Source organism: Lepisosteus oculatus, chromosome 11, assembly GCF_040954835.1.
Source record: "Lepisosteus oculatus isolate fLepOcu1 chromosome 11, fLepOcu1.hap2, whole genome shotgun sequence".
NCBI lineage: Eukaryota > Metazoa > Chordata > Actinopteri > Semionotiformes > Lepisosteidae > Lepisosteus > Lepisosteus oculatus.
Window position 1 is genome coordinate 3,335,976 of NC_090706.1, and position 25,119 is coordinate 3,361,094.

General features: G+C 44.7%; 4 protein-coding genes across 7 annotated transcripts; 3 read left to right on the forward strand and 1 right to left on the reverse strand.

Moving 5' to 3' along the window:
- The first annotated feature begins 64 nt into the window (after window positions 1-64).
- Window positions 65-5,229, forward strand: iqcc (IQ motif containing C). 4 transcript variants are annotated; one of them, XR_011190979.1, is made up of 5 exons: window positions 65-819; window positions 1,161-1,304; window positions 2,193-2,547; window positions 3,576-3,907; window positions 5,146-5,229. XR_011190979.1 is itself a non-coding variant. In XM_069195414.1 (5 exons), the coding sequence occupies exons 1-5, from the start codon at window positions 778-780 to the stop codon at window positions 3,609-3,611; spliced, it is 699 nt and encodes a 232-aa protein (XP_069051515.1). In that variant the 5' UTR covers window positions 482-777; the 3' UTR covers window positions 3,612-4,217. The 4 variants fall into 4 exon arrangements, 3 of the variants coding, with proteins under 3 accessions (XP_069051513.1, XP_069051514.1, XP_069051515.1); XM_069195414.1 differs by lacking the exon at window positions 5,146-5,229 and adding an exon at window positions 2,626-2,747 and having other exon boundaries at window positions 482-819; window positions 3,576-4,217; XM_069195412.1 differs by lacking the exon at window positions 5,146-5,229 and having other exon boundaries at window positions 250-819; window positions 3,576-4,217.
- dcdc2b (doublecortin domain containing 2B) lies at window positions 4,343-15,139 on the forward strand. Its single transcript, XM_015348710.2, has 11 exons — window positions 4,343-5,506; window positions 6,207-6,258; window positions 10,292-10,362; window positions 10,735-10,866; window positions 11,559-11,702; window positions 12,219-12,258; window positions 12,488-12,556; window positions 12,637-12,823; window positions 13,132-13,235; window positions 13,949-14,008; window positions 14,096-15,139. The coding sequence occupies exons 1-11, from the start codon at window positions 5,232-5,234 to the stop codon at window positions 14,216-14,218; spliced, it is 1,257 nt and encodes a 418-aa protein (XP_015204196.2). The 5' UTR covers window positions 4,343-5,231; the 3' UTR covers window positions 14,219-15,139.
- tmem234 (transmembrane protein 234) lies at window positions 14,820-17,599 on the reverse strand. The gene is made up of 5 exons (XM_015348712.2): window positions 17,431-17,599; window positions 16,909-17,060; window positions 16,571-16,637; window positions 16,247-16,339; window positions 14,820-15,548 (listed from the first exon to the last, which is right to left on the reverse strand). Exons 1-5 carry the CDS (start codon window positions 17,597-17,599, stop codon window positions 15,457-15,459), a joined length of 573 nt encoding a protein of 190 aa, XP_015204198.2. The 3' UTR covers window positions 14,820-15,456.
- eif3i (eukaryotic translation initiation factor 3, subunit I) lies at window positions 17,534-24,309 on the forward strand. The gene is made up of 11 exons (XM_069195411.1): window positions 17,534-17,665; window positions 18,158-18,250; window positions 18,488-18,575; window positions 19,145-19,210; window positions 19,532-19,681; window positions 20,055-20,182; window positions 20,736-20,846; window positions 21,251-21,340; window positions 22,358-22,431; window positions 23,096-23,188; window positions 23,911-24,309. Exons 1-11 carry the CDS (start codon window positions 17,663-17,665, stop codon window positions 23,990-23,992), a joined length of 978 nt encoding a protein of 325 aa, XP_069051512.1. The 5' UTR covers window positions 17,534-17,662; the 3' UTR covers window positions 23,993-24,309.
- The last annotated feature ends 810 nt before the right edge of the window (window positions 24,310-25,119 follow it).

Here is a 25,119-nt window from a genome sequence, read left to right on the forward strand (position 1 = left end):
AATGTATTTCAAGTTATTTATTCATTATGTTCAGAGGAAAGAAAAGGATTTTCTAGGCAATCGGGTGGCAACATATGCCTGCAGCGCAGTTATAGAATAATACAACATTATTATCTCACTCCGACCTCCTTCTTGGATCAGTTCAAAGGCCTTGCAGCGCGTTTTGATTGAAAAGAGTAAATGGTCAGTTGTTGGTTCGGTCTTCGCTGAATTCCAGGTCATTTAGCTGTAAATCTTGAAACTGGGCCATTTTGAGACGGAATAACTGTTAACAATTTTAATAAAGGTGGGTGGGAGAATTATTAAAGTGTATTAACACATGACACTAAACATAAAATTATCGCTACAGCGACAAGCGACAATATCTCCCCCGTGATCTACCCGTCTGCTCCAGTGTCTTCTGACTAAACCGTAAATTTATGAGGAGGAGTTCAAGGGTATTACATGATACTGGGATTTGTCTTATAAGGATATTCCCAAGCGATTCCTCATTATGCTCAATTTGGGCAAATAAAGTGGATTATGTAGCAGAATTCAAATATATAAGAACACAATGTAACCTACAATTAAACTGCAGCAAATTACAAATCACCAATAACAGGGATATATACACACGTAGCACACCTTTTTTGTTTTGTTTTTTTATGTGAAGCACAAATATCAGAAGTACAGTACATGGCCTAATTCTTTTCTGACAGCGACGGCCTGTTGCCAGCCGGAAGTTTAGCCCGTTTCTAAGGAAGTTGCTACGATGTGATTTCCTGCGGACCGTTTGAAATGGAGAATCCGGAGTTGGAGCGCCGCTTGACAGTGTTTCAGGTGTGCCTTACACTGTGTTGTCTTTCTGTTATTAGGTTCTTCTTATAGTCAAGGTTTCTTTCTTCTGTGTGCCTCTTCGCTTAAAAATAATTCCAGGTAATCGATAGGTTCTTTTTAAAGATTCGTGACGATGTCTCTATTAACTTTGAAGAGCCAGTATCCGAAAAAGAAATGTCACTGTCTCTCACGGTAGATGTTAAACGAGACAGAGTAAACCACATTATGTCGTCCTTTAATCGTGTCCTTTAAGCTCTGCACGTTGAAGAGAGTCAGAGCTAGACGAAATCGGCAATTCTGTTAAAAAAACCACCAGGTAATTCGGGTTTGTTTCTCTGTAACAGGCACTCATCCGCGGGTTCCTTGTCCGGCGACACTTCTCCAGTTTGCGGGGTGATTATGAAGAAATTGTCAGAGAGATAGATGGAGATTTGAGCCATCTAGAATGGCATGGGAACCTTATACCTGTCCCTGGTTTCTCATATGAGGTGGGTAAACTGTGCTTGTGCATGAATTGGTATTGCTTTTCCATAAAGATAAAATTATTCATCTCCGAAGTACCCCCATTTGATATTAAGTTTTGATATGAATAAGTCGATATGGTTTTGTGATTGTATGTGCAGACATAGTTCATAAGCTCTCTCTTCTGTTTTTTTCTTTAGCCGAGTTCATCATCACAGGCTAATTTATTTTGATTTTCTATTGTGGGTGTAGTTTTCATCTCCTTAAGACATTGCATGGGATTCATAACTGGTATCTCTCATTCAAGTGTGTTGCCTGAAATATAAGCATTTAGCCCTCGGAAAAATCTGCTCATTTTGGCAATGTTTAACATGTGTGTCTTTTCTCCAGAAACACCAAACATCATTCTATAAAATTACAAACTGTTTTCCCATCCTCGAGTCAGCACTGTGGTTAGATTATTTAAAATTTGTTTAATATTTTTTTTCTTTTCATTTTTTTCCAATTTTGAAAGCCTTACTCCTCCCCCCCTCTCCTGTAGTCAAGCTGGTATTTATTTCTTAGACTTATACAGCGCTTTTCTGGACACACGTCTCAAAGTGCTTTAAAGGAAATGGGGACTCTCCTCCTCCTCCACCACCTGGACGATGCGATGGCAGTACACCTGCCACACACCAGCTATCACTGGGGAGGAGAAGGGAGTGATGAAGCCAGTTCATAGATGTTCTGGCTCCTCAGTTCTGTAAGCCCACTGTACTTCAACTGGAAAGTTATCAAGGTCCTCAAGCAGGAGCAGGAGGTTGCTCTGTGTGTGTCTTGACCCAGCAGTGTTCTCCAGGTGCTGTTCCCCATGAGTCTCCTGCAGCAGTAGTTCAGACAGAGGCCTCCTCAGCCGCGGTGGCTTTCTCTCACAGAAAGGTGCCAGGCCCAGAAGCCAGGACGGTCCAGCTGCAGGCCCGCCTGGGGCGGAACCTGGCTCTGGGAGCCGCGGGAACGAGCCGGGCCCAGCGACTGAAGTGCTGCAGCCCGAGAGAGACGCGTCCGGGACGCGGGAACAGCAGGCCCCGGAGGATCCCGCTGCCCCCGCCCCCCCCGTGGAGACCTGCAGGGCAGTGGGGCAGCACAGCGAGGCGAGAGCCGGCCCGCAGGCGGACAGTACGGGCCGGCTCGCAGGCTGGGAGGACGGGAGACAGTCGGGGAGTCGGACCGACGCCACAGCCACGCGGGACAGCGTGGCTCTGGACGCGGGCTCCGGCGTCCTTCGGGCAGGTAGGCGAGCTGGCTGCGCGGGGCTCGGCGCCTGGGCCAGTTTCGGGAGTGTAAGGAGCGGCCCCTGTCCCGTTCCAGAGTCGCGGGACCGGCTGCAGAGGAGGGAGATGCCCACGACCCGCGAGGGCTTGCGGCTCCGCAGGAACGACCTGGCGATGGAGCTGCTGTGGCTGCAGCAGGCGATAGCCAGTCGGAAGAAAGTGAGTCGTCCTGCAAAGGACGTGTCATGACCTTCGAAGAAAGATGTAGGGTGTGAAAAGGGGGTTAACTGATTTCTTTCTGCACGAAGACGTCTCGTGACACAAGACACTCCAGGTGCTTGAACACCTTTAAGTTCTGGGAAGGGATGGGAGTTAACTGATAAAGAGATTCCAACTGCAAGATAGAGACCCCCTAACGAAGGAAAGATAAAACCGCCCATTCAAAGTGGCCAAGGTCTTGGGAATGTCCAAACACAGGTGACCTCCCCCATTACCATGGTAACAATTAGCGTCAGAAACGGCTGAAGTTTGCCATTTAAACTGGAAGTTTTGTACCTATAATACTTTGATCTTTTTGTTCCTTGCATGCAATAAACTCAGTTGTTTCAACTTCATTTCGGGATCCAGAACTTATTTGTCTGTTACGACACCTTAAACGCACATTTCCTCCATTGTTGGTATAGAAGAGAAGTAAACAGATTGCTGGTGCCACATTTTACTGTACTTTTAAGTTCTGTCAAATGCTAAAAATGATAAGTATATGTGCTTTAAAGTCACTTATATTTTATTCATTTTATTTAGAATCTTTATCCAACATTTTTAGATTTTACTATATATATTTGCATTATAGATATATAATTTATGAAATTCAAATTTTCATAAATTATTCTTTTAAAAAACCTTATCTTAATAATAGACAGCCAGGCCTTTTCTTTTTAATACTACTGCTCCCTTGATTATCTCCACATTTATATTGCATTCAGTTCCATCATTGAAGACAAAAGCTAAACTAAGTTGATCTTCATTTGTTTTATTCAATTCTTTTAGTATCTGGTCCTGAAGCAGAGACTGGGAACGCCGTAACCGTGAACAATGAAGGTCACTCGTTGATCTACGGACAGACTGATTACTCGGACAGAATTCAGGAGCTTCAGTGCTGTGGAAAACTGTGGCATCAGACAGTTCAGATTTGGGGAGATGTTCCTTCTATGTGGCTTTTGTTTCCCCAGAAGGAAAGGTCATGGTTTTCAAAACCAGTGAGATGTTCAAGAGCACTTGGCTCAATTGTCTCAGGCTTCTCAGACCACCTCGTTAGATACTAGATGGGATATACTGACAGCTGACACAACGCTGGAAACATACGCCTTTTTAAGTGACCAGTGAGTACAAAGCCTAAAAGGAAAGTAACTTAATGCAAAGCTTAATTCTGCATTTGTACCATTAGCCTTACATACCCATAGCTTTATGGGTTAAGGTTAATCTTGTGATTTAATGATGTAAGCATGTTTTGGTGAACTGGAAAATGGAAGTTGTACTGTTTTTTTTAGAGTTCTTCATGAGCAAATTTTCTGTAAATAATGTATAATTTTTTTTTCAAATCTCACTTCATGATACCCGCACTTTCACTTAATGTAAGTCATACGGCTTCATATTTTGTTGAAAATAATAAAATTGTTTATTTTTCCAGTAGATCTTAGTTGTTGTATTATTGGGTTCATGGCTGGATTATTTACAGCCTGTTCTCCCTGCTCTTAAAAACGTAATGAGGATTTGTGAACCTGTGCGTTGATATTGTCAATAATATTCCATATTTGCTTCTTAAATATGCCTTTCACTGATATCTCTATAACAGCAGACTTGTTTTATTCTGTATCTTTACAATGTTGACAAAGCCTTTGTGTTGTGCAGATTCTGATTGAAAATAAGTTTGTTTACTGTGCTTCATGCACATAAAGAGCCAGATGCATTCTCTGTTGCATGTTAACAAAATCCTCTACTGCATAGGGATCAGCTGCCCTTCTGGGAGGTGTTGGCTAATAGGATCCAGATCGTTTCTCATTTGCTGGCTTAATGTTCATTACGAGCAGCACAGTTTTCTTAGTCACAGCTAAATCGTCACACAGTTTCCTCATCTAGAATAGAGTTACACATAAAGGTCTTTTATAGGATTTAATTGTTCTTGAGTTTCAAGTAAGCCTCTTTTCAAAACACTTTTTTTAAACTCATATTTCCTTCTGGTTTATTTGCTTTTACGGCTCCTGGAGTTCAGCCATTTGTCCTGCTTGTTTTGTCCAGTGGCACATCATTGTCAGCCGCTGGCCGGGGTGAAAGAGGCGGCTTTGTGTTTTAGGAGGCCGCATTGCCACACAGAAAAATAGAGTGAGGTGTGGAGATTATCTTATTGACTTAGCCTTGAGGAGGTTGTGTGTGTGTGTGGTGTAGGTGACTCGGCCTCCAAATACTGCCTTCGCTGTGCTTGCTGCCATAGCAACCAGGAAATACTCACAGCACAGCGCAGTCCTGTACTACAGACCAGGCAGGAGAGCCCAGAGAACCAGAAACCTAGAAAGGTGTTTGCTGCTAGAATTCTAAATCCTCTGTTCCGTCTTTGTTTTAGCATTCATACTTGGAAAGTAACAGCCAGATTTTGTCGGAGTGCCTGTGAAACTGCGAGGTGGGGAGCGAGGGGGGTGGGAGACGAAAATGACCTCCAACGGGACCGTGCTCCCACTGGCTAAGAACGTGGTGGTGTACAAGAACGGGGACCCGTTCTTCAACGGCAGGAAGCTGGTGGTGAACCAGAAGCAGTTCCTGACCTTCGAGTCGTTTCTGAACGAGGTGACCCACAGCATCCAGGCCCCGGCGGCCGTGAGGACCCTCTACACGCCCCGGGACGGTCATCGGGTCCGCGAGCTCCAGGACCTGCAGAACGGCAGTCAGTACGTGGCCGCGGGCTTCGAGAAGTTCAAGAGGCTGGAGTGAGTACCCCGCCGCGTTGAACAGGCTTTCTCACTTCATCTCTGGGCTGAAAACATTGTGATGGTGCTCGGCTCCAAATGCTTTTCTTAAGGAACCTGTAATCTGAGACTTCTTAGTCCAAAGTGACATCCAGGACCCTCCTGGGATATCTCCCTGAAGATGAAATATTATTAAACTTGGACCATGCTGCGGCCTAAGTAGTCACCTTGTTTTCATTATACTGATCAATTAGAATGCTTCTGATTTCTTTCCATCTTCCGGGGGTTGTAGAAGATGAAGGAAGGGAGCTGAATGAAAATGCATTAGAGAAAGTGAAGGGAAGCTTATCTAAGAGGGTTAAGGAGGAAAGAAAGGTCAGACTCCCACATGTAGTTACTATGAATTATAAAGTACGTGGAAAACCAGATATGTGACCATCTGAAAACTATAATGTTCAAGGTTATTTATTTCTAATTTTATTTAGTTTTTTTTTTTTATTTTACCGCTAACCTTACAAATTTGACATTCAGGTATAATAAGGTACCTGTCCAGATCCTGAAGGTACAGTAAACCTCAGAGGTAAAGCTGGAAACAACTGACACACGGGAGAGCACTTGTTACTTTTTTTAATACTTTCATTATACATTTGTGTACCTGCATTGTAGCTTAATGATTAGTTGTAGGAGAGATTTTTTTAACGTGTTTCTCTTTCATTTGTAGCTATTTGAACCCAGGGTCTAAAAAGCCGGTAAAGAGAAGTGAGGAGATACAGGTAAGCGTTTTTTTTAAGGCGAAACTGAGGACGTTACTTATTAATCTCAGTGCAGTCAGTGATTGCGAAGATAAATGGCAGACTGGAATTCCCTGCATGTGGTCAATGTGCAGCCTTGAAATGGGTGATTTGGCTGGAAGCAGTACATGTGTTGTCCATTGCTATGCCTTGATCAGCCAAGTAGAAAATTGAGTTTTTAGGTCTGTCATACTCACGTAGCACTAATGGGAATGGTCTTTTGGTCCACTTATATTGCAAAAGAGCCATTTTCAAGGACAGCGGCCCTTAAAACAATTCAAAACATACAGTGAGATTGACCCTAACAGGATGGGAACCTAGCACACAGATTTGTAAATCCGAAACGAGAAAGGAACATTCATTACAGTGATACAATGAAATCTCACAAAATACAGACGCTTGGGCATTAATTTTAGGTCAATGCTACGAACACTTGCCTGTTTCTGTCAGTATTAATAAATTAGGATTAAGGATGAAATGTTTTATGGAGTTACAGTTGTAACCATGGCCGAGATCAAATTAAAACTTTGCCTCTTCTGCCAATCTTTGCACGTACACATCTGGATTTCTGTTTGCTGGTAGGATTTCTTTACTTAGATTAAGATGCCAGGAATTGGAGAGTTTAGAATTTGTGACTGACAGGTGGGGGGAAGGTTCTTGACTTGATTCGGGCCTAAGGGTATAACATTAATGGTGAAAAGAAAAAGTTGTTCATCTGGATTTTTCAGACCAATAGCTTTCTATACCAAGGTACACAGCATTAGCCTTGCTGTCACCTTGTATTATTAAGACTTGAGAAAAAAACACCAAGCACAGTTCACCAAGCAAGGTCTCAGGACATTGTTGTGAGATGCTGCCGACTGAAGAATAAGTTAATTTAAGGAGAAGAGCTATAGCAAAAGAAAAGAAAGAAATTTCTGAATGTGGCCAATGTGCAGCTTTGAAATGGTTAATGTGGGGAGAGATCTCAACAAAACTTTTAGTTGAACAGTTTAGCTGAACCGTTTTTATGAGAAACTGCTATCCCATTATTGATAGTAATCTGTTGTAGCTGTAGTTCACCATCCTATTGAGAATCTTCTTGGGTCTGACAAAGAGGTAGCTCATGTTATTAGTTTTTCCATATGGGGAGACCGTCAGAAGTATTGTGTTTGTCTGAAAACATGCCGCAGAGAGATTTCATTTAAAACAGGCACGCATATGCTTTGGAGCGACCTTCTCCTCACAGCTCGCTGTTTGGTCACAGATTCCCGACGCTTCCATATGCTACAGACAGATGCGAAATTAATCACGGACATTTCAACAACAGCTGCTGGAGATCAAGCTCATTTGTCTCTTGTGTCGTATTTTTGCGCAAGGCTGTCTCATTCCTTGTCTTCTCTGTCACTGCTTCTTTTATAAAGGAATGTTTGTGTGGCATGTTGCCTGAAGTAAAGATGGCTAAAAGTGACCTGGAAGATTAATATGATTGGGGGCTTTGTAAGACAATGTAAAGCAGTTTATTAAATTTGAAGATGCATCAGCAACAGCTCTGTATATCAAGCCACCACACTCTCTGATTTCTGTTCCTCCAGGATTGCTCTGGGGGTCTTGGTTTGGTATTAATAAGGAGTGTCTGAATTCGGCTGCAATTCTGAGACAAACAGCTCCTCACAGGAGTCTCTGGTTCTGGTGTCACTTGGTGTCATTACGGATGGCCGCTTTTAAAGAATCAGATATTCACAACTTAATTAAACTTAGGAGTGAAACCACAAGAAGAATGGGAGCTGAGAGCACAGAAGACACTTCTTCTGACGCCTCTGCAGCCGTTAGCATGCCTGTGATTTGAACGTTAGCCCAGACTTGAAAGGATTGCAGTAGCTCCGATGATGTCTCTCACAGAGCCTCCTGCCCTGTGTGACTCACACTTGTGTTCCAGGTGACATTCCTGGGAGCTCTTCAGACCTCAGTTATCACACTTTGATTTCCACGCAGCCTCAAGGTGTCCTAAATTACAGCAGACACTTAATCTGGATCAGTTTCTCTGGGGAACGCCTTGCATGTTGTTAGGTTTCCTTAGTTTCAGTGTCGCGAGGCAGTTGCTTTGTTTCACACAGGAAGTTTTGGTCTGGGAGTTGGACGTTGTGGCCACCCAGGGTTGAGGTGTGTCAGTCTTGGCCACAGCAAGGAGAAACTGTTACCCGTAATGAAAGACTGCAGGCACCGAACACGCGTGACCTACCTGGCAAGAGAGAGGCGTGGCAGAGCAGCTGTGGGAAAAACTACTGGCCAGAAGTCATTGGAGAAGGTCGACGTGGCAACTGAGGGTTTGGTTACCCAGGCAACGGCCCCACGGCCGCACGGGCAGGTCCCCCTGACAGGAGAGGACAGCAGGAGGCTGGAGGGCACTGTGCTGCTGGGGCGAAGCTCACTGTGGGAGCTGCAGTGGAGATCAGCCCCAAGCAGCACAGACCGAAGAGCAGCCATTCTTTCAGGAGAACAAAACTAAGGCTGCACTGATTATTAGAGAGCTATGCATGCCCAGACTTGTTTGAGCCCATACCTACACCTCTTGTGTTTGAAATAAACACTGTGGCCCAGCTCCTTCAAGCAAAGTGGCAACATTGTTTTTAACTGTTGTGCATGTAAACAGTGCAAAGTTACAAAGGGGTTTTCTTTTCCTCTGGCAGTGTGTTTTTTAGATTTCATCACTCGTCTAACCCAGTGTTTCCCGTGTGCTGTGCAATCAGAAGAGATCATGTTTAAAGAGAGTGGATCAGGAACTAGCTCTGTTCAGGAATTAACTTAGTATTAAACAGTTCTGTTCTTTAAAGCCCTAGTTTCAAGTGATAAAAATAAAATAATAATATTGTAATGAAACAAGTGAAGCCAAAGTAACTTTACAATTGCTTTGAATCTGGGACCCCTATATCTCAGCAAACATCCCTTTGCATTGAAGCTGGAAATGTTTCTCATTTTATCTGTGATATTGTGTATTGTGTTATTGCCAGCAGTTTATCTGCTTATACCTGCGACTCGCTCCTGGCAGCCCACTGAAGCTCAGCAGGTGTGAACCTGGTCAGTACCTGGATGGGAGACCTCCTGGGAAAGCTCAGGTTGCTGCTGGAAGAGGTGTTAGTGGGGCCAGCAGGGGGCGCTCACCCTGTGGTCTGTGTGGGTCCTAATGCCCCAGTATAGTGACGGGGACACTAGACTGTAAAAAAGGCTCCGTCCTTCAGATAAGACGTAAAACCGAATACCTGACTCTCTGTGATCATTAAAAATCGCAGGGCGTTTCTCAAAAAGAGTAGGGGTGTTACCCCTGTGACCTGGCCAAACTTGTCCCTGGCCTTTAGCAATCATAATTCCCTAATATTCCCCATCTTTGAACTGGCTTCATTATTGTCTTATCCCCCCTACTGATAGCTGATGTGTACTGCTGTCACATCACCCAGGTGGGGCTGCACATGGGTGGTGGTGGAGGGGATCCCCATTAGCTGTATAGCACTTTGAGTGGAGTGTCCAGAAAAGTGCTATGTAAGTGTAAGAGTATGATTATTATCTGGATTCTTTAAGACACTTCATAACAATATTGTTTTGCAATATTAATGCTGATTAGCAGCACTCTCTTTTCCTGTGTTAAAAGATCAACTCCAGTGACCAGTGCTCTAAGAGTTAAGTTGCTGTTCAGGTTCAAGTCATAGACCCGGGCAGACCTGTATTTTAACTGAAAGTAATAGACTTTATGCCACATGGCCATCCAACCTTTTCCCTGCTACTTCATCCAAATCGCAGGGCAGACAAACACACACACGCTCACATCAGGGCCAGCTTCCATTTTTAAAAGGTTTTGGTTTTTGCTTACTTAGCCTTTGCACACTTAATTCTGATAATCTTGTGTGGCTTATCATCCTTTAGCACTCCTATTTCATGTAATCAATAAATGTGTATTGTCCTTTGGAATTTAAATGTATGCACGGACTCTGGTTGTGAGCTCCCTTTGGCTTCAATGGGGTTCACATTTCTTCTGTTGCAGGTAAGAACAGTCTACCGACTGAATGTGTCTGCAAAATGGAGAAAGACTATACACATGCCATCTGTCATACAGTAAGTGATCTGAAGGTCTGAAATACCTACACTCAAGTTAGATTTGTGTGTTTACTGCCTTGTCAATAGTGGCTGTCGAAATAATATGGAGGTTTTCCTGTTGCAATGCAGCTGTGGCTCCTGGGATGACTGACCCATGCCGTGAGTGCGTGCTTCTGCTTGTGCTTGTCTGTGTCTGTCCTTCGATGGACTGCTGTCCATCCAGGGTGAATCCCACCTTGTGCCTGTTGCATGCTGGGATAGGCTCCAGCTACCCCACAATCCTGTATTGGATTACACGGTTTGAAAATGGATGGATTGTGTTTCCTTAGGAGCCCGTCAACAGAGAAACCGAGGTAAGCTAATAGTCTGCTGTTTTTTTCCCCTTCACAGTGTGTTTCGAAACGGGGATCTCCTGTGCCCCCCATTCCGGCTAATCATTCCCAAGAACATGCTTCAGGACTGGGGGAGTATCCTCACCATGCTTACAGAACGAGCCAACCTGAGAACTGGCGCAGTGCGGAGGTCAGGGCGAGGGGCCGGGCGGAGAATGGGAATATGGGTAGCGGTTCCAAAAATAAACCCGACTCCGAGAGAAGTGAGATGGGTCCGTGAAAAGTTATCAGAATAAGATAATGGTGTTCAACACTTTCAAACCAAGAAATTGAATACTGATAAGAAAACAAATCTCCAAACGGGGATTGGGGCGCTATACTGGAAAAAAGGCGCCGTCCTTCAGATGAGACGTAAATCTGAGGCCCTGACTCTTTGCGGTTATTACAACTCCCAGGGCGTTTCTTGGAAAAAGAAGGGGAAAAAAGTAGGGATGTTACCCCAATATTCCGGCCACAGTTTGCCCTGGCCTTACCAGTCATGGCCTCCTAATAATCCTCATCTCTGAACTTGCTTCATCAATCTGCTCTCCTCCCCACTGAGAGCTGGTGTGTGGGGAGTGTTCTGGCGCACTATGGCTGCCGTCGCATCATCCAGGTGGGGCTGCACACTGGTGGTGGTGGAGGGGATCCCCATTACCTGTAAAGCGCTCTGAGTGAAGTGTCCAGAAAAGTGCTATATAAGTGTAAGGATTTAAATGCCAGCTTTTGATTTTCCTAACACTGTGAGATCTGGGCAGCAGGTGGCGGTGTTCACCAGGTTTTGACTGCTGATCTTGCGTTTTGAACTGCCCTGCTTGGCTGTGGCCCTGTATCCCCCTGCAGACTGTGCACGCTGGAGGGGGACGCTGTGTCCAGTGGCGAAGAGCTGGAGAACGGACAGTACTATGTCGCTGTAGGAAGTGAGAAGTTCAAGAAACTTCCGTATGTGGAGCTCCTGGTGCCCAAGGCTCCATTGCACAACCTCAGGTAGGGAGGACACAGCATAACGAGCTCTGTACTGGGGAATATGAAAATTAAGATTCTGCAGTTGTAGTAGAAATTCCAAGAAAGGGAGATTTCAAGAAAATAGCAAAGTCTGCTCCTTATCTTGACATGCAAGGAAACTTAGTTCGCTCTGCTCTGAATGCCCCTCAGAGATTTCAAATCAGCGATTGTGCAATTCACTGTAGCACTGAATCAAAGTCCTGTGTCGGGTTAAATGGAAGTACTCCAATTCACCCCGCAATACTGCACTGTTTCTTGCTTTTTTTGGTCCCAAGAAATAATGTGCATGGGCCCACAGTTCTATGAAATGGGGATGAATAAGAAAGTGTCAGGGTAAGCTGACTTCAAGTAGGAGAATTGCCTTGCCTTTCAGATAAACGTGCGCTAGCAGAGAGTAAGTGCTGTAGAGGAGGCTAATTGTGTAAGAAAACACTGAGTTACCCTTTCTCTAATGTGTCGGGCTGTTTTTATGGATCTTTTTCCATTATTCTTTCTTAGAAGCCATCCAGGAAGGAGATTCTTAACAAAGAAACAGGAGGTAGGCCATCTTTTGTAGAACTTTACATGTTGTAAAAATCTATTATTCTTGCATTGATCTTGAATTACATTAATGAACCCTGAAGACTTTAAAGAAGAGACTAAATTCAATTCAGAATTGGTTTAAAGGTTCTGTTTAAGGCACAGTGAGTACAAGCGTGTTTGTGCAATCAGGATGTTCTGGTGTGTTGAGGGCTGTGCTACTCAAGTCCCACTGTTCGTTCTGCCAGTACAGGAAACCAGTTAGTGTCCCACAGGATGGGTACAGTGACCCTGGCCTGCTGGAATCACCTGGAGAGGTAAAGCCCATTCTCGTGCCTTCTGCGGCCCTGCTCAGCGCCCAGGGCCGCCCTGGTCACTCTCCTTCTGCGTGTTGCAGTCGGACGGCCGGCGGGTGAGGTCGACGGGGGATGAGACTAACGGGAATGCGGTGGCGCACCGGGCCGTGCGCAGGAAGCCCAGGAAGAACGCCAAGGAAGAAGACTCCATCTTCTATGCCAAACCAGTCAGGGTCAGGAAGAAGAGAACTGACCAACCCAAACCCCCTCCTCTGAGGAAGGAAGAAGGCGAGTACCTGTTAATGAGCAAAACAGCCGCTGCACACCCGCAGAGTCTCTGGTGTGGATGGATGCTACTGTGTCCTTTCGGTTGTTTGCGATAAATACTACAGTGTAAGTTTACAATATACACTTGGCTAAACAATCTGTCAATAGACTGTTTCATTTTTCTGTAATGTATTTCTTGGCCTTTCTTGCTGGAGGGAAGAGAAAGCAAAGCCATGACTCTAAAACGTGCTCGAGTTAAGTTTTACGTCTTCCAAGACGCTTGTGACGAGAGGGGCGACTCACAGAGCACGATGACGGGTGTGTTGCAGGGGAGGAGGGGGTCTTTAAAGGAAACCGCGTGAGGCGGGAGGTGCAAGGCGCAGCAGAGGTGGCGGAAGACGAGAACACCGCCGTGGAGCTCCCTGTCGACCAGGTACCGCAAGCTACTGCGCCTCCGCCAACATCCACACGGCCCTCCTCGTCGACAGGCAGGACGTACCAGCGCTGACTCGCATGCCAATCAGAGAAATAAGAGAGGGACCTTAAAAAAACGAATGCTCACGTTGTGTTCTGTAAGAAATGCAACAGGTGAACCCTGCCAAGAACTACGTGACACTTAGCTGTTTAGAGAAGCTGACCATTTGTTTCTGAGGTTTTTAAAAGGATAAGAGGCGATTGGAAAGTTGCTTGTTATAGAGCCGACTTCCATGTACTACAGGTTTGCTGTAAACTGCAGGCTGGAATTCTTATATGAGCTCTTTTAGCTTCAATTTCAATTTTTAACACCACAGTAGCTCAGTTGTTGTAATTTTACTACCACATGGATGAAACACCTCAGCTGTGGCAGCAGTGTGTAATAGTGGTTGGGGCTGGACTACCTGGAAGGCTGCGAGCTCATATTGCAGCTGCTGTACCCTTGAGCTTGGTGCTAACTCAGAAAACTCCCAACATGCTCAGCTGGAAATGGGAAGAAACATAAGCTGCTTTGATGACAAAACGTCAGCCAAATTAATAGCCTTAAAAATATGATAGCACTTTGGTGCTCAGATTGATGAGACCAAATATTGAAGGCATGCTACTTCGAAAGACTTAAGAAAACAGCCTGCAAGTCTAATCTAATCTCTATTTTCGTTCTGTATTTGTCAGAGAGTAGCAGAAACGGTTGAAGATGAAGTAATAAATGAAAATGATCACCAACAAAATCGGGTAAGGTGTAGATAAAATCTTGAGAAGTCTCAAATCATCACTGTGTTTAACTTTACTAACTAAGGTACTTCTTTTCCTTTGGTTAAGGAGATGACCCCTTGGGAAAACAAAGCTGATTCTGTTGCAGAAAATCGTAACTCACAAGATTTAAGCGATGGACAACACACTGGCAGAGCAAGCTACGTGTCTACCCACAGACAAGAGGCTTGAAAAGACCCCCAGCCCCCTGCACACTGCAGAACCTGAAAAGCCTTATTAATACTCTGTGGTGCAACACAAGCAATGCAATCTGTGCCTTTTTAAAAGGAAAAGAACCATTTAGGACTCGGCCTTCATTACAAACTGCTGCATTTTTTTACATTTTATATCAGAAAGTAATAAGAAATTAAATATGATATAGAACTGTAAGGACCTTTCGAGAGTAATGTGGCTGCTATTATCAACTTCATCTTGTAATAGAGAAACCATGAACATTAGATCTTGATTTATAATAGCATTACGTTTGTTTTAATGTACAATGTTTGAATAATGCCTATACATTTTAATTTGCCTCCCTGCATGACTAGATTAATTCTGTAGTTCTGATTATGGATATGTGACCATTTTTGTATCTATATTTTGTTTAATGCAAGTCAACATAATGTATATCATTAACAATTGGAAGTATTTCCTGTTATAATGGTGTAAGTCATAGCATAAAATAATATGATGAAGTATATATATGCTTTTAATATCACAATTTTCTTCATCATTTTATTCTATGAATTTTCTTTACCTCTATTTTTTTCATTAGCTGCATTTAAAACCAGTCTTACAAAAAGTGTCCAAATTTTATTTTAAAATTGTTAAAATTCACCACTTATTGAGATTTAGTCTCCCAAAATATGCAACACACATTTTGGTCAGTTGTTTCTACATCACAGTTGAGTAATACTACTCTCTACCCACTATTCAGCCTGGGTGATGATAAAACCAGAACAAAACATTCTGACACAATGGCTCATATTTGTACAGAGCAAAAAAAACACAGTTCAATATTTATACAATGAAAAGAATGGATAAAGAAAACCTTTAAAGCTGTGTTGATAAATGATGTGAAAAAGGCATTAAACATTTCTGTTGTTGTAACAAGTAGTCTTCCTTCACTTGGAATTTCCTGAGCAGCAAGAAGTGACTCCTTTGTCAAACTTGCTCAAGTAGCAGCTTTTCCTTTTTTTTATAGTATCTGGGTTTGACGCTATACAAGTGGAGAAACTCCACATCCACATTCAGATCCTCCAGTGCAAGAAAGCAGGACCACACAAAGGCTGGATTCATAAGTTATTATACAGAACCACCTGGTGGATGATAGCCCCTCAATTCCATATGCAACATTTCAGATTCTTGATCCCATTGGTGTATTATCGATCCATATTATCCTCTTCCTTCCAGACGGCCTGTGATCTATTTTAAGTCTGGTCATTCTGGGTCATCTCACCCACAGAACTCGCCACGCATAACGTAACGCCAATCATAGTGAGAAACATCCCGAAGACAGCTCCTGCCAAAGAAACAGAGTGCAGTTTTCAAGAACCCTCCAAACAGCAGAATCTGGTACAGGCTATCATCCTCCTTGTTTTCAACCTGCTGTGAAAGTGAAAATTTGTCTCTTTAAACTTGGCCCACACCACCTAGTCCTGGCCCACCCATGGACAAGAACAGGAGACTATTACTCTTTTGACAACCAGCAAGATAGCACCTGATAGGACACTTAGCATCAAATGGAGAAGTGATGCGTCTCTCACAGATATTACTGCATGTAGTATGAGTCTTGACAGGAGTTTTAACAAGAGCCTAGTCAGCTAATTTCCACACCTTAAAACTAGCAGTACTGACATTTAACTTCCTTAGCAAGGAGGAAATCATATTTAATTTTAAGACGTCCACATCCTAAAGCTAAACTCATTCAATCGAGAGGTATTGTTACCTGGCATTAATACCTTTTATTCCATTCATTCGTAACGTGGTTTTCCTACATACTGTATACTTCCAAGTTATCCACCGTCCAAGAAAGAGCCACCACCAAAACCAAAGTAGTAATTGAACGTTTTCAGATTAGAATTAATCTGGATGGCATGTTAAGATTTTTATTAACAGGGGTGTTTTCTAGATCTTTGGAATACGATTCTCAAAAATCCCCTTCCGATGTAAGAAAAAAACATCTTTGGTGTTAAAAACAAGCAAAAGGCAATGACTCACGTTTTCCTCCCAACTCTTCACCTAGGAACCTTCCTGTAAGTAGTGTGAACAGGAAGGTGAGAGAGTTGGTTACAGGCACAGCTAGTGACAAATCTGTTGAAAGAGAACAACCGTGGTGACTTAGAGGGTGAAAATGAACAAACCGACAGGACCAGGTAAAATACAGTTGGGCGTAGGGAAAACTTAATGAATGAAAACATGGGCTATTATAAAAATATTAACTAAACCACACAAAGCAACATCTTCACTAACTTTTGTGCCTTTGTGGATTTAAAATGACTTGTTGGGTTACTGGAATGTGTTAAATACTCAGATCATACTCACCTGTGGTGGCAAGTGTACAATAATACACTACTGATCCACTTTGATTTAAGAGGAAGGGCACCAAATACTGAAAAAGAAACAGCAAATTAGGAATGGAAAATAAAATCTAAAAGAAAGCAATACGTGTCAGGTTGAAACAAATGCATAGTTTACCAATTACACTTAACTGAATTAGTCCCTGCAACGCCTGTAGCTATAACACAACAGGACTTAACTAGGGGGTCTCGCAGAACTTATTTGACTTCTTGTTTTTAACAGTTAAACTGAAGAGTGATGTCAGCTTCACAAGGTGCTCAGGGTTGGACAAAGCCACGCGTCCACGCTGGCAGAGGGCTCACCTGGACGTTGAGGAACAGAAACTTAATTTCGGCTACGACCTGCCGGACAATGTTGCACTCCTTAACTCTTTCTATGCCCTCAGTACCCTTTTTCAGGAAAGGGTTGGTGCCTCCCCACAGCACAGACACAACACACAGGCACAGCACTTCCGCTGTAAGAAAGGCCAAAACATGGACAGTAATTGTACTGGTTAATAAAAAAGACTATTGTTCGTACGTGTTCACGTTTCTATGGGAAGAGGGTGAAGTGAGCGGGTCTTTGTCATGAATCCCAGGACCATATAAAATAATATTTCAGTTCTGGACATTTTATTTGCACAAATAATGTCGTTTTCACAATAGTTTATTTACCAGTATGACAACACTATGCCTCTGTCACGGTATCAGCCATGTACTATAATTCGGGTTATAACATCGAACATTTAAAACCCGAACTAATGCATCCTACACCACCTTCTGATAAAATTATTAAACGTACTAAAATTACAACATGATTATTGTTAGGAAATGAAAACGGCTCACCTAAAGATACCATAGCAACTCGCCACACCAAAAAAAAACCTGGCAACGTCACGTGACTCGTTTTTTTCAACTTTGACCCAGGAAGTAGTTCTTTCCTTTTAGCCGGGTGTGTAGTGTAGTGGCGCACGCTGTTGTTTAAGGCCTTACTAGCCTGCTGTTTCATTCTCATTATTTCAAACAAATAATCAGCAGAAGGGATCAGATTTACAATCCGATACTAAAAAGAGCTAAGATGGTGAGTCCAGTCGGATATCTGCTGTTTTGGGCGTTAATCGGTATCTAAACTGCGTTAGTCAAGACCAGAGGGTGGCCAAGCCGAAACTATGGAGGCGGATTTTCAATTCATGACGATGTGCTTCAGCCTGTTATTGGATATTCTTGATATTTTAAAGAAGTTATAAAGTGGAATTAAAATCCCGTTCATAATGTAAAATTTTCAGATTCTTGCTGTGTGCCAGTTGAAGTGTCGTTCGTTTTAAGGAGTGGAAAGTTTACTGGATTCATTCAACTAGTAGCGCTTCCACTGGATTATTTTTGCCTTGTCTCACACATTGTTTTAGTTGATTTGGTAAAACCCGTTAACCTTTCCAAGATGACAACCCGTTATGATAGGAAAAACGATGGGGAATTAACTGACCTCCGGGCAGACGTCAAGAGCGTTCGCGGTGAACTGTGATCGTGAGTCTTATTTCCCTCTCACGGTTTTGCCCTTCTTGTTTTTCTTCAGAAACCCATTCTTCTGCAGGGCCATGAACGGTCCATCACACAGATCAAGTACAACCGAGAAGGAGACCTGCTCTTCTCCGTGGCTAAAGACACAGTACGAGTTTCCTTGAGTGTTTTTTTCTTTTACCTTTGGTGTCTGTCGTCGCTCATTGGGGAGAAGTCTGTAATTTTACCTTAATGCAAGTTTTTCTTATCTTGCCTGCCTGACTCGATCATTTTCCCCCTGATTTCCCCGTCTTAATTGCACTAAATTGCGTCTTAATTTCGACGGCTTGCAGAGAGACGCTTTTGCCGTGGTGTTTACGGTTGTGTTCTGCGGTGTTGTGCCCAGGTGGTGAACGTGTGGTACTCGGTGAACGGAGAGAGGCTGGGCACCTACAATGGGCACACTGGAGCCGTGTGGTGTGTGGACGTGGACTGTATCCTTTTGCAAAGAAGTTTCAATCTTTTGTTGTTCCAGACTTGCATCCGTCAAGAAAAACCGTAATGAATTGTTTCCCAGTAGTAGGGTCCCCTGGGGTTTTCTTACTCGTCTAAAAGCAACACTGGGACTGACGCAGGTCCTTTCCTTCTGGCGGCTGGAAAAGCGGCGGTAGTTGTAGTCTTTGCATCGAGACGAGCGGGTTATATTTGAAACCGAGGTTCTGGCGTCTGACGAGACTCCACACCGTGGATCTTGTTGTGGACAGTGAATTTAAAAGTAGTAAAAGAAGGCACTTTTTTTTACACAGCGATCTGTTGCAGCAGTTGGAAGCACGTCTGATTGTGCTGGGAACATGTGTGCTTCAGTTACTGGTGATGCTCCTTACTGTCTTGAATCCTCTCTGTTGCAAGTCGTTTTTCTGCCCGGGAGCGAAGGTGACCAGTCGGCAGTTTTTCAAGGGGCTGTGTGGAGGGTCAGTGGGTACGCGGAGATGCCCTGTGCTGGGGAGACATCTGTGCCTGTTCTCCTTGTCACTTTGTTTTAAACCTTAACCAGAGGACACAGGGGACACAAAAAATGTGTTGACGGGCTCTGCAGACAACAGCTGCCGTCTGTGGGACTGCGAGACAGGTGTGTACTTTTCCCTTGAATTCAGTTTCGATCTAATTTCAGGGTTTTTTTTTTGCATTGCGGTAATGTTTGTGCTGTAGATCTGTCTCCCAGTCCTGGGTCTTGATAGTTTGTGCTGAGTATATTGGCTGGGCCCTGCTTTTTCTCATTGCTTTCAGGGTCTCTCTGCTACTGGTCCTGGTCACTGTGCATGAATCCCACCTGTTGTAGAAGGTCAGGTACAGCATCACTGGCCATCATCACAAGCTGTTACAGGTCTCTGCTGCCTCACTCTGTGGTTCCTGCTCCGGTTTATTGACATTGAAGTGTTTGTCTGTGCAGGCAAACAGCTGGCTTTTCTGAAGACTAGCTCGGCGGTGAGGACCTGTGGCTTCGACTTTAGCGGGAACATCATCATGTTCTCCACAGACAAGCAGATGGGTTATCAGTGTTACCTCAACTTCTTTGATCTCCGAGACCCATCTCAGATCGGTAAGCCACCCGCAGTTTCTTTCCGATGGCCGAAAACTGCACTTTTTAGTTTTTGCACTATAACGGCGTGCTGATGGACCGTTGTTCTTATCTTGCCCACAGCAGGTGACATGGTCCTGTAGGTACGAATCTCTAATAATTGTGCAATGCAATGAAAAACATGTAACTTCTCTGTAGCATTGCACGTACAGCACTTTGGCGCTGCAAAATCCAACATGCTGCTCTGCATAAGCGTCAAGGGTTTGCTGTGTCACAGATCAGACCGCTCAGTTGGAGTGCAGTTCCCTGCACACATTTCTGCGTACCTACCGGCTCGACTGCGGTTCTCTGTGTTTATCCGAAGCTCACGGGCAGCGTTGCTTTCTCTCCTCAGAGGACAACACCCCGTACGTGTCGGTTCCGTGCAGCGAGTCAAAGGTCACCAGCGCAGTGTGGGGTCCCCTGGGCGAGTTCGTCATCGCTGGGCACGAGAATGGAGAAATTAACCAGTTCAGTGCCAAGGTGCGTAGCCTTCCGACCTCCCAGAATGGGATTAAAAGTTGATTTCACGTGGCGTGTAACTCATTAAGGACTGGGTGAATGAGTTAAAAATGTATAAATCTAGCTAGTTTGACAAAATGTTGACAAAGTCACCAGCAAAAGGCATCAGTCTCTGAATGTCCTGTATATATCATACATGTGCTTCCATGATCTGTACAGAGGTGCTAATTTTCTTCCCCGTTTTCTCACCTATGGTGCTGGAATGTGAAAACTCTTTTTGCAGTTTTAAGGATTTTTAATCGGGCTCCAGCTCACAATCCCAGAAGGCTGGATGCTCCCATTTTCCTTAAGAAAAGTACAGTCTTCCAGGATTGTCACTCCACAGGAGCTCTGAATGACCGAGGAACCCCTTGCCTCTGCGTCTTTGTGTCAGGGCTAGTATTATTAAACATCCCAGTAGAGGCATTAAACATCAAGAGATCAGTTATGGATTTCCTGCTTTGTGGAATAATACCCATATTCTGTTCAGGATGATGTCAAGCAAGTGCTCTTCTTTATCCTGTCCCCCCCGCAGTCAGGAGAGGTGCTGAAGAATGTGAAGGAGCACACCAAGCAGATCAATGACATCCAGACGTCCATGGATCTCACCATGGTCATCACCGCTTCGAAGGACAACTCGGCCAAGGTTGTAGGGGCCTGCTTGACTCGGAGGGGGGTGGGGAAAATTCACTCGGAGAGTCAAGGGAAAGGATGTATTTGATTTCGGTCTGTTTTCTGCGTTTTGGTGCTTCAGTGTTTTAACAAGGGCCAGTCGGCACAGCTCTTGGCTAAAGCCCAGCGGCAGACAACATACATTCTGATGCCAAGTACTTGCTTTTTTCAGTCTGGGACACTTCATTCTCCTCTCTCACAACTATCGGTACAAGCCTGAGATAGTGGGAAGAGTATTGCTTGCAGTGCTTGTTTTTACAGTGCAGTCAGGCCCGTCAGTTCCTGGTGACAGATGTTTGTATCCCCTGAATTTCTCACTGCTTCTGCGGTGCAAGTTCAGAGATTCATTCATCGGCGTTCCGTTTCTTGCTCTTGCAGTTGTTTGATTCAACGTCGCTGGATCACATCAAAACCTTCAAGACCGAGAGACCGGTGAACTCCGCCGCCATTTCCCCCATCATGGACCATGTAAGAGATCTTCATGTTGAACACCATCTTTCAGTCACACCACAGCACTTTTTTGTTTTGCGGAAGTTTCTCTGGATCTCCGCGCTTGCATTGGTCTTGGATAAGTTACTCTTCCCACCCCCGGCTGGTAAATGAACGCTCCCTGGCATTAGACTTGTCTTGGAACCTTGATCGTTTTAAACCTGTAGGCAGATCTGGTTTTTTTACACGTTACAGTCGAGTTCTCCTCAAGAAATTCATCCCAGCCTATAGCGCTGGGATCTGCCCAGTGTCTCATCGTCCTGTTTTAGTCAGGGGTGTATGCTCATGTTGCCTATCGTGAATACAATGAAGAACAGGTAATAGCAGTGAGTCTCTGTCCTTTCCTGATGTGGTCTGGAACCAGAGCAGGCCGTTTTCTCAATTCCTCTTGCATCCTTCATGGGAATCGCTGCCGGGAACATCGGATAACGTTTGGAGTCCCGCTGCCAGGCGGTCTAACAGGCTTGTTTCGGGGAAGCGTGTCGTGCTCGGCTGTGTGTGCGCAGTATAAGGTTCACGCTTGTCACAGCCCGGTGTCCTGCATGCAGGCGGCCTGGGCTGATGCCTGAGCGGCCCTCGTTTTCGGTGACGTGGTGCGTTTCTGTGACGGCTGCACACGGGGCCGATTGTCAGATGTTAATTGAGAATCTGGGCAGCATGGTGGTGCACTGGTTAGATAGAACACTTTATTGGCCAAATACAGTTTCTCATATTAGGAATTTCTTTTCGCATACCCCAACTTGCTCTCCGTAAGACACACAGACAGGGAGAGAAGCTTGGGGTCAGAGCGCACGGTCAGCCCCTGGAGCAGTTGGGGGTTAAGGGTCTTGCTCAGGGGCCCAGAGGTGTGGGATTCCTCTGTCGGCCGCGGGATACGAACCGGCAACCTTCCAGCCACAGGCGCAGATCCACGGTGCTCTGGCCCTGGGCTCGATTCCGTCTGAAATGACATGATTGTCAGCATTCAAGCATGGCTCTTGGTGTGTCTGTCCTCAGGTGGTGATGGGAGGAGGGCAGGAAGCCATGGAAGTCACAACCACCTCCACCAGGATTGGCAAGTTCGAAGCCAGGTGAGCCCAGAAGGCCAACCTGCATCTGGACAACTGCAGAGGGAAACGCCTTTAAGAACGTCTAACCGAGTTCCATTCTGCCTTTCAAAGTGAATGTCGGCGGATAGGGTTGGAATGCTGGGTTGGCCATGCTGTTTTCATCTTCTCTGTGTGCCTTGAGTCTTGGCTAAAGTGGTGTCTGCGGGCCACTAATCTATAGTCAGTGATGTGTTTGGGTCATGCTGGTCAGTAATGATGACCAGAATGTCTCGCAGCAGCATGCAGCGAACCGAGCACCTTGGGACTTGAGTAGACATTAATCGGATAGGCTGATTCTGGAGCCACAGTGACCAGCCTGGCTCCAGTAAGACAGCCACGCTGCTTTTCCGGATGGGCAGAATGAACCTTGCAGAGTGTCAAAACATGGATGTCTCTGACCTCTTTAAAGCTACTATAGCCAGCATGCTTTAATACCTTTTTTCAGCCAAAATTAGATGCCATTAGAGCACGTTTTAGTATTGGAACAAGAACGATTTTGAAATTCGACCTGAGAAGGCAAGGTTTCGGTTCGTGCTGTTCATGTGTTTTCTGGAGGTTGGACAGGCCAGTGATTGTCATGTTCCAATGCTGATGGACAAACTCTGCCAGATCCTGTGAGATTTCTCTCCCTGTGTCCCTCTCCCAGGTTTTTCCACGCGGCTTTTGAAGAGGAGTTCGGCAGAGTGAAGGGACACTTCGGCCCCATCAACTGCGTGGCGTTCCATCCGGATGGAAAGAGGTGAGGCTTCTAACCTCTGCGCAGGGGTTCGAGTACAGCAGGCAGAACAATGATGACATCACAAGGTGACCTGCGGTGTCTCCGAGGAGTATCGCTGCTTCCGTGAGGTTTGCTCGTGAGATGTAGGGATTGTCAAACCCACATCTGCCACGTAAGCAAGTACTCCGCTGTGAAGGTGCTGGGCTTTGCAGAAAAACACGGCAAAGAGACAGTCTGACTCTGTAGCTACAACACACTCAAGTCCTAAAACAGACTGAAGCCTGTGATCACAAGGTCCAGAATATGAACCCCAAACCCCGCCTCTGGCTCCCCCTGGTGGGCAGGGCACGGCTGGATTTTAGCCCAGGCAGAGTATTGAGTCGGTAACCTTACAGTGTGATGGACAGTGACACAAATAGGACAGAAGACAAAATAACGTGGTTGCGCAATGTAATACATAGACAGTCGGAATGATGACAATGCAGTACTGTAAATGCTGGTGTCGATCTGGAATGCCAAAGCACAGGTGGGTCTATGCATGCGGGCGTGTGGGTACCTATGTGAGGGTGTGTGCACATGTGATGCCTGACCTCACAAGGGCTGGAGATGAAGACACTAGTTAATTCTTACAGAAGCTCTTAAATAGAGGATTCTGTTCCTCGTAGCCTGGAACGACAATGCAGGTTTTGTCGTCTCTGGCACAAATATGCCCTGAAATTGTTCCTCTGCTGGTCTCTTCGCAGCTACAGCAGCGGTGGTGAAGATGGTTACGTCAGGATCCATTACTTCGACCCCCAGTACTTTGAGTATGAGTTTGAGGTTTAGTGCAGCCATGTGGAAGGCTGATTCCTCTCTGTTAACTCAACGTGAAAAGCAGTGCATTCTCAATAATGCATCCAGCAGTGACAGAAACTATTCTCCATGGCTCATTCAGATTCAGTATGGCGTTCAATACTATGCCCCTTTGGACTCTGCAAACAAAAAAAAAAGGATTTTCACACCTTATTTCTGTTTTTCCTTTCGTTCCTTGTACAGCAGCTAGATTGCGTTCGGGGGAAAATCATGCCTTGTTCAGAATGGAAGCAGAAGGGGTTAAATTAAGCTTCTGTTAATGTTCATTAATAAACTGAATTTCAGTTGCATTTTGCCTTCTTGTATTATCATGTCATGCTGGTAGGACAACAGGCTTGTTTCTGGTTTTGGACACATTTGTCATACGAAATTCTACATGTAGCTCATTTCTGAATGGAATGCACTTGATGCTTTTTCTTATGTGGCTGGTTGCAAGTTGTTTTTTTATTCATGGGCTGGTCTAGATTCAGCAACACGGCAGCGGAATATCTGCTGTTTTGTGATTTCTGAGCTGTCGGTGTAGGAGATGGGTGATGAGAAAAGTACTGTCTTTTCTCTTTGGGGATTCAGAAAGGTTGCTGAGAGGGAGATGTATCACAATGTGTAGGATAACGCTCATATAAAAAGAGCAATGCTGGAATCCCAGGTATATGAGCATTTAGAAAGTTGCTTGCCTTGCAGCGTAAGGTAATCAAAGTAAACATCTTTGCTGATTGCCCTAGTTTTCCGCGTTTTGTATCATGAAAACCGAAATTGTAAGCATTTTACTCCAGAAGGAGAATAAAGCTTTAAGGAAATTCACCTTTGCTCCTGTGTAATCACAGCTTAATTTCTAACACTGCAGAAAACATTTCCTTTGGTCAATCTGTGTTCTAATATCAGACAGTTTGCACACAGCTGCATTGCTACAGCGGCTCCACTGTAGTGGAGCCTCTCCTTGCTTTGCCCTTGTGCAGCAGTGGGATTTGACGCAGGATCCGTCGTTCCCAGGAGGTTAGTACAGTGGACCTCTGCGTTCTTGCAATGGATCATTGACTTCCTAGGTGTTCTTTCTGCTCTTTTCAATAGCGGAATGAAAGATTGATCTAGACAGCGCACAA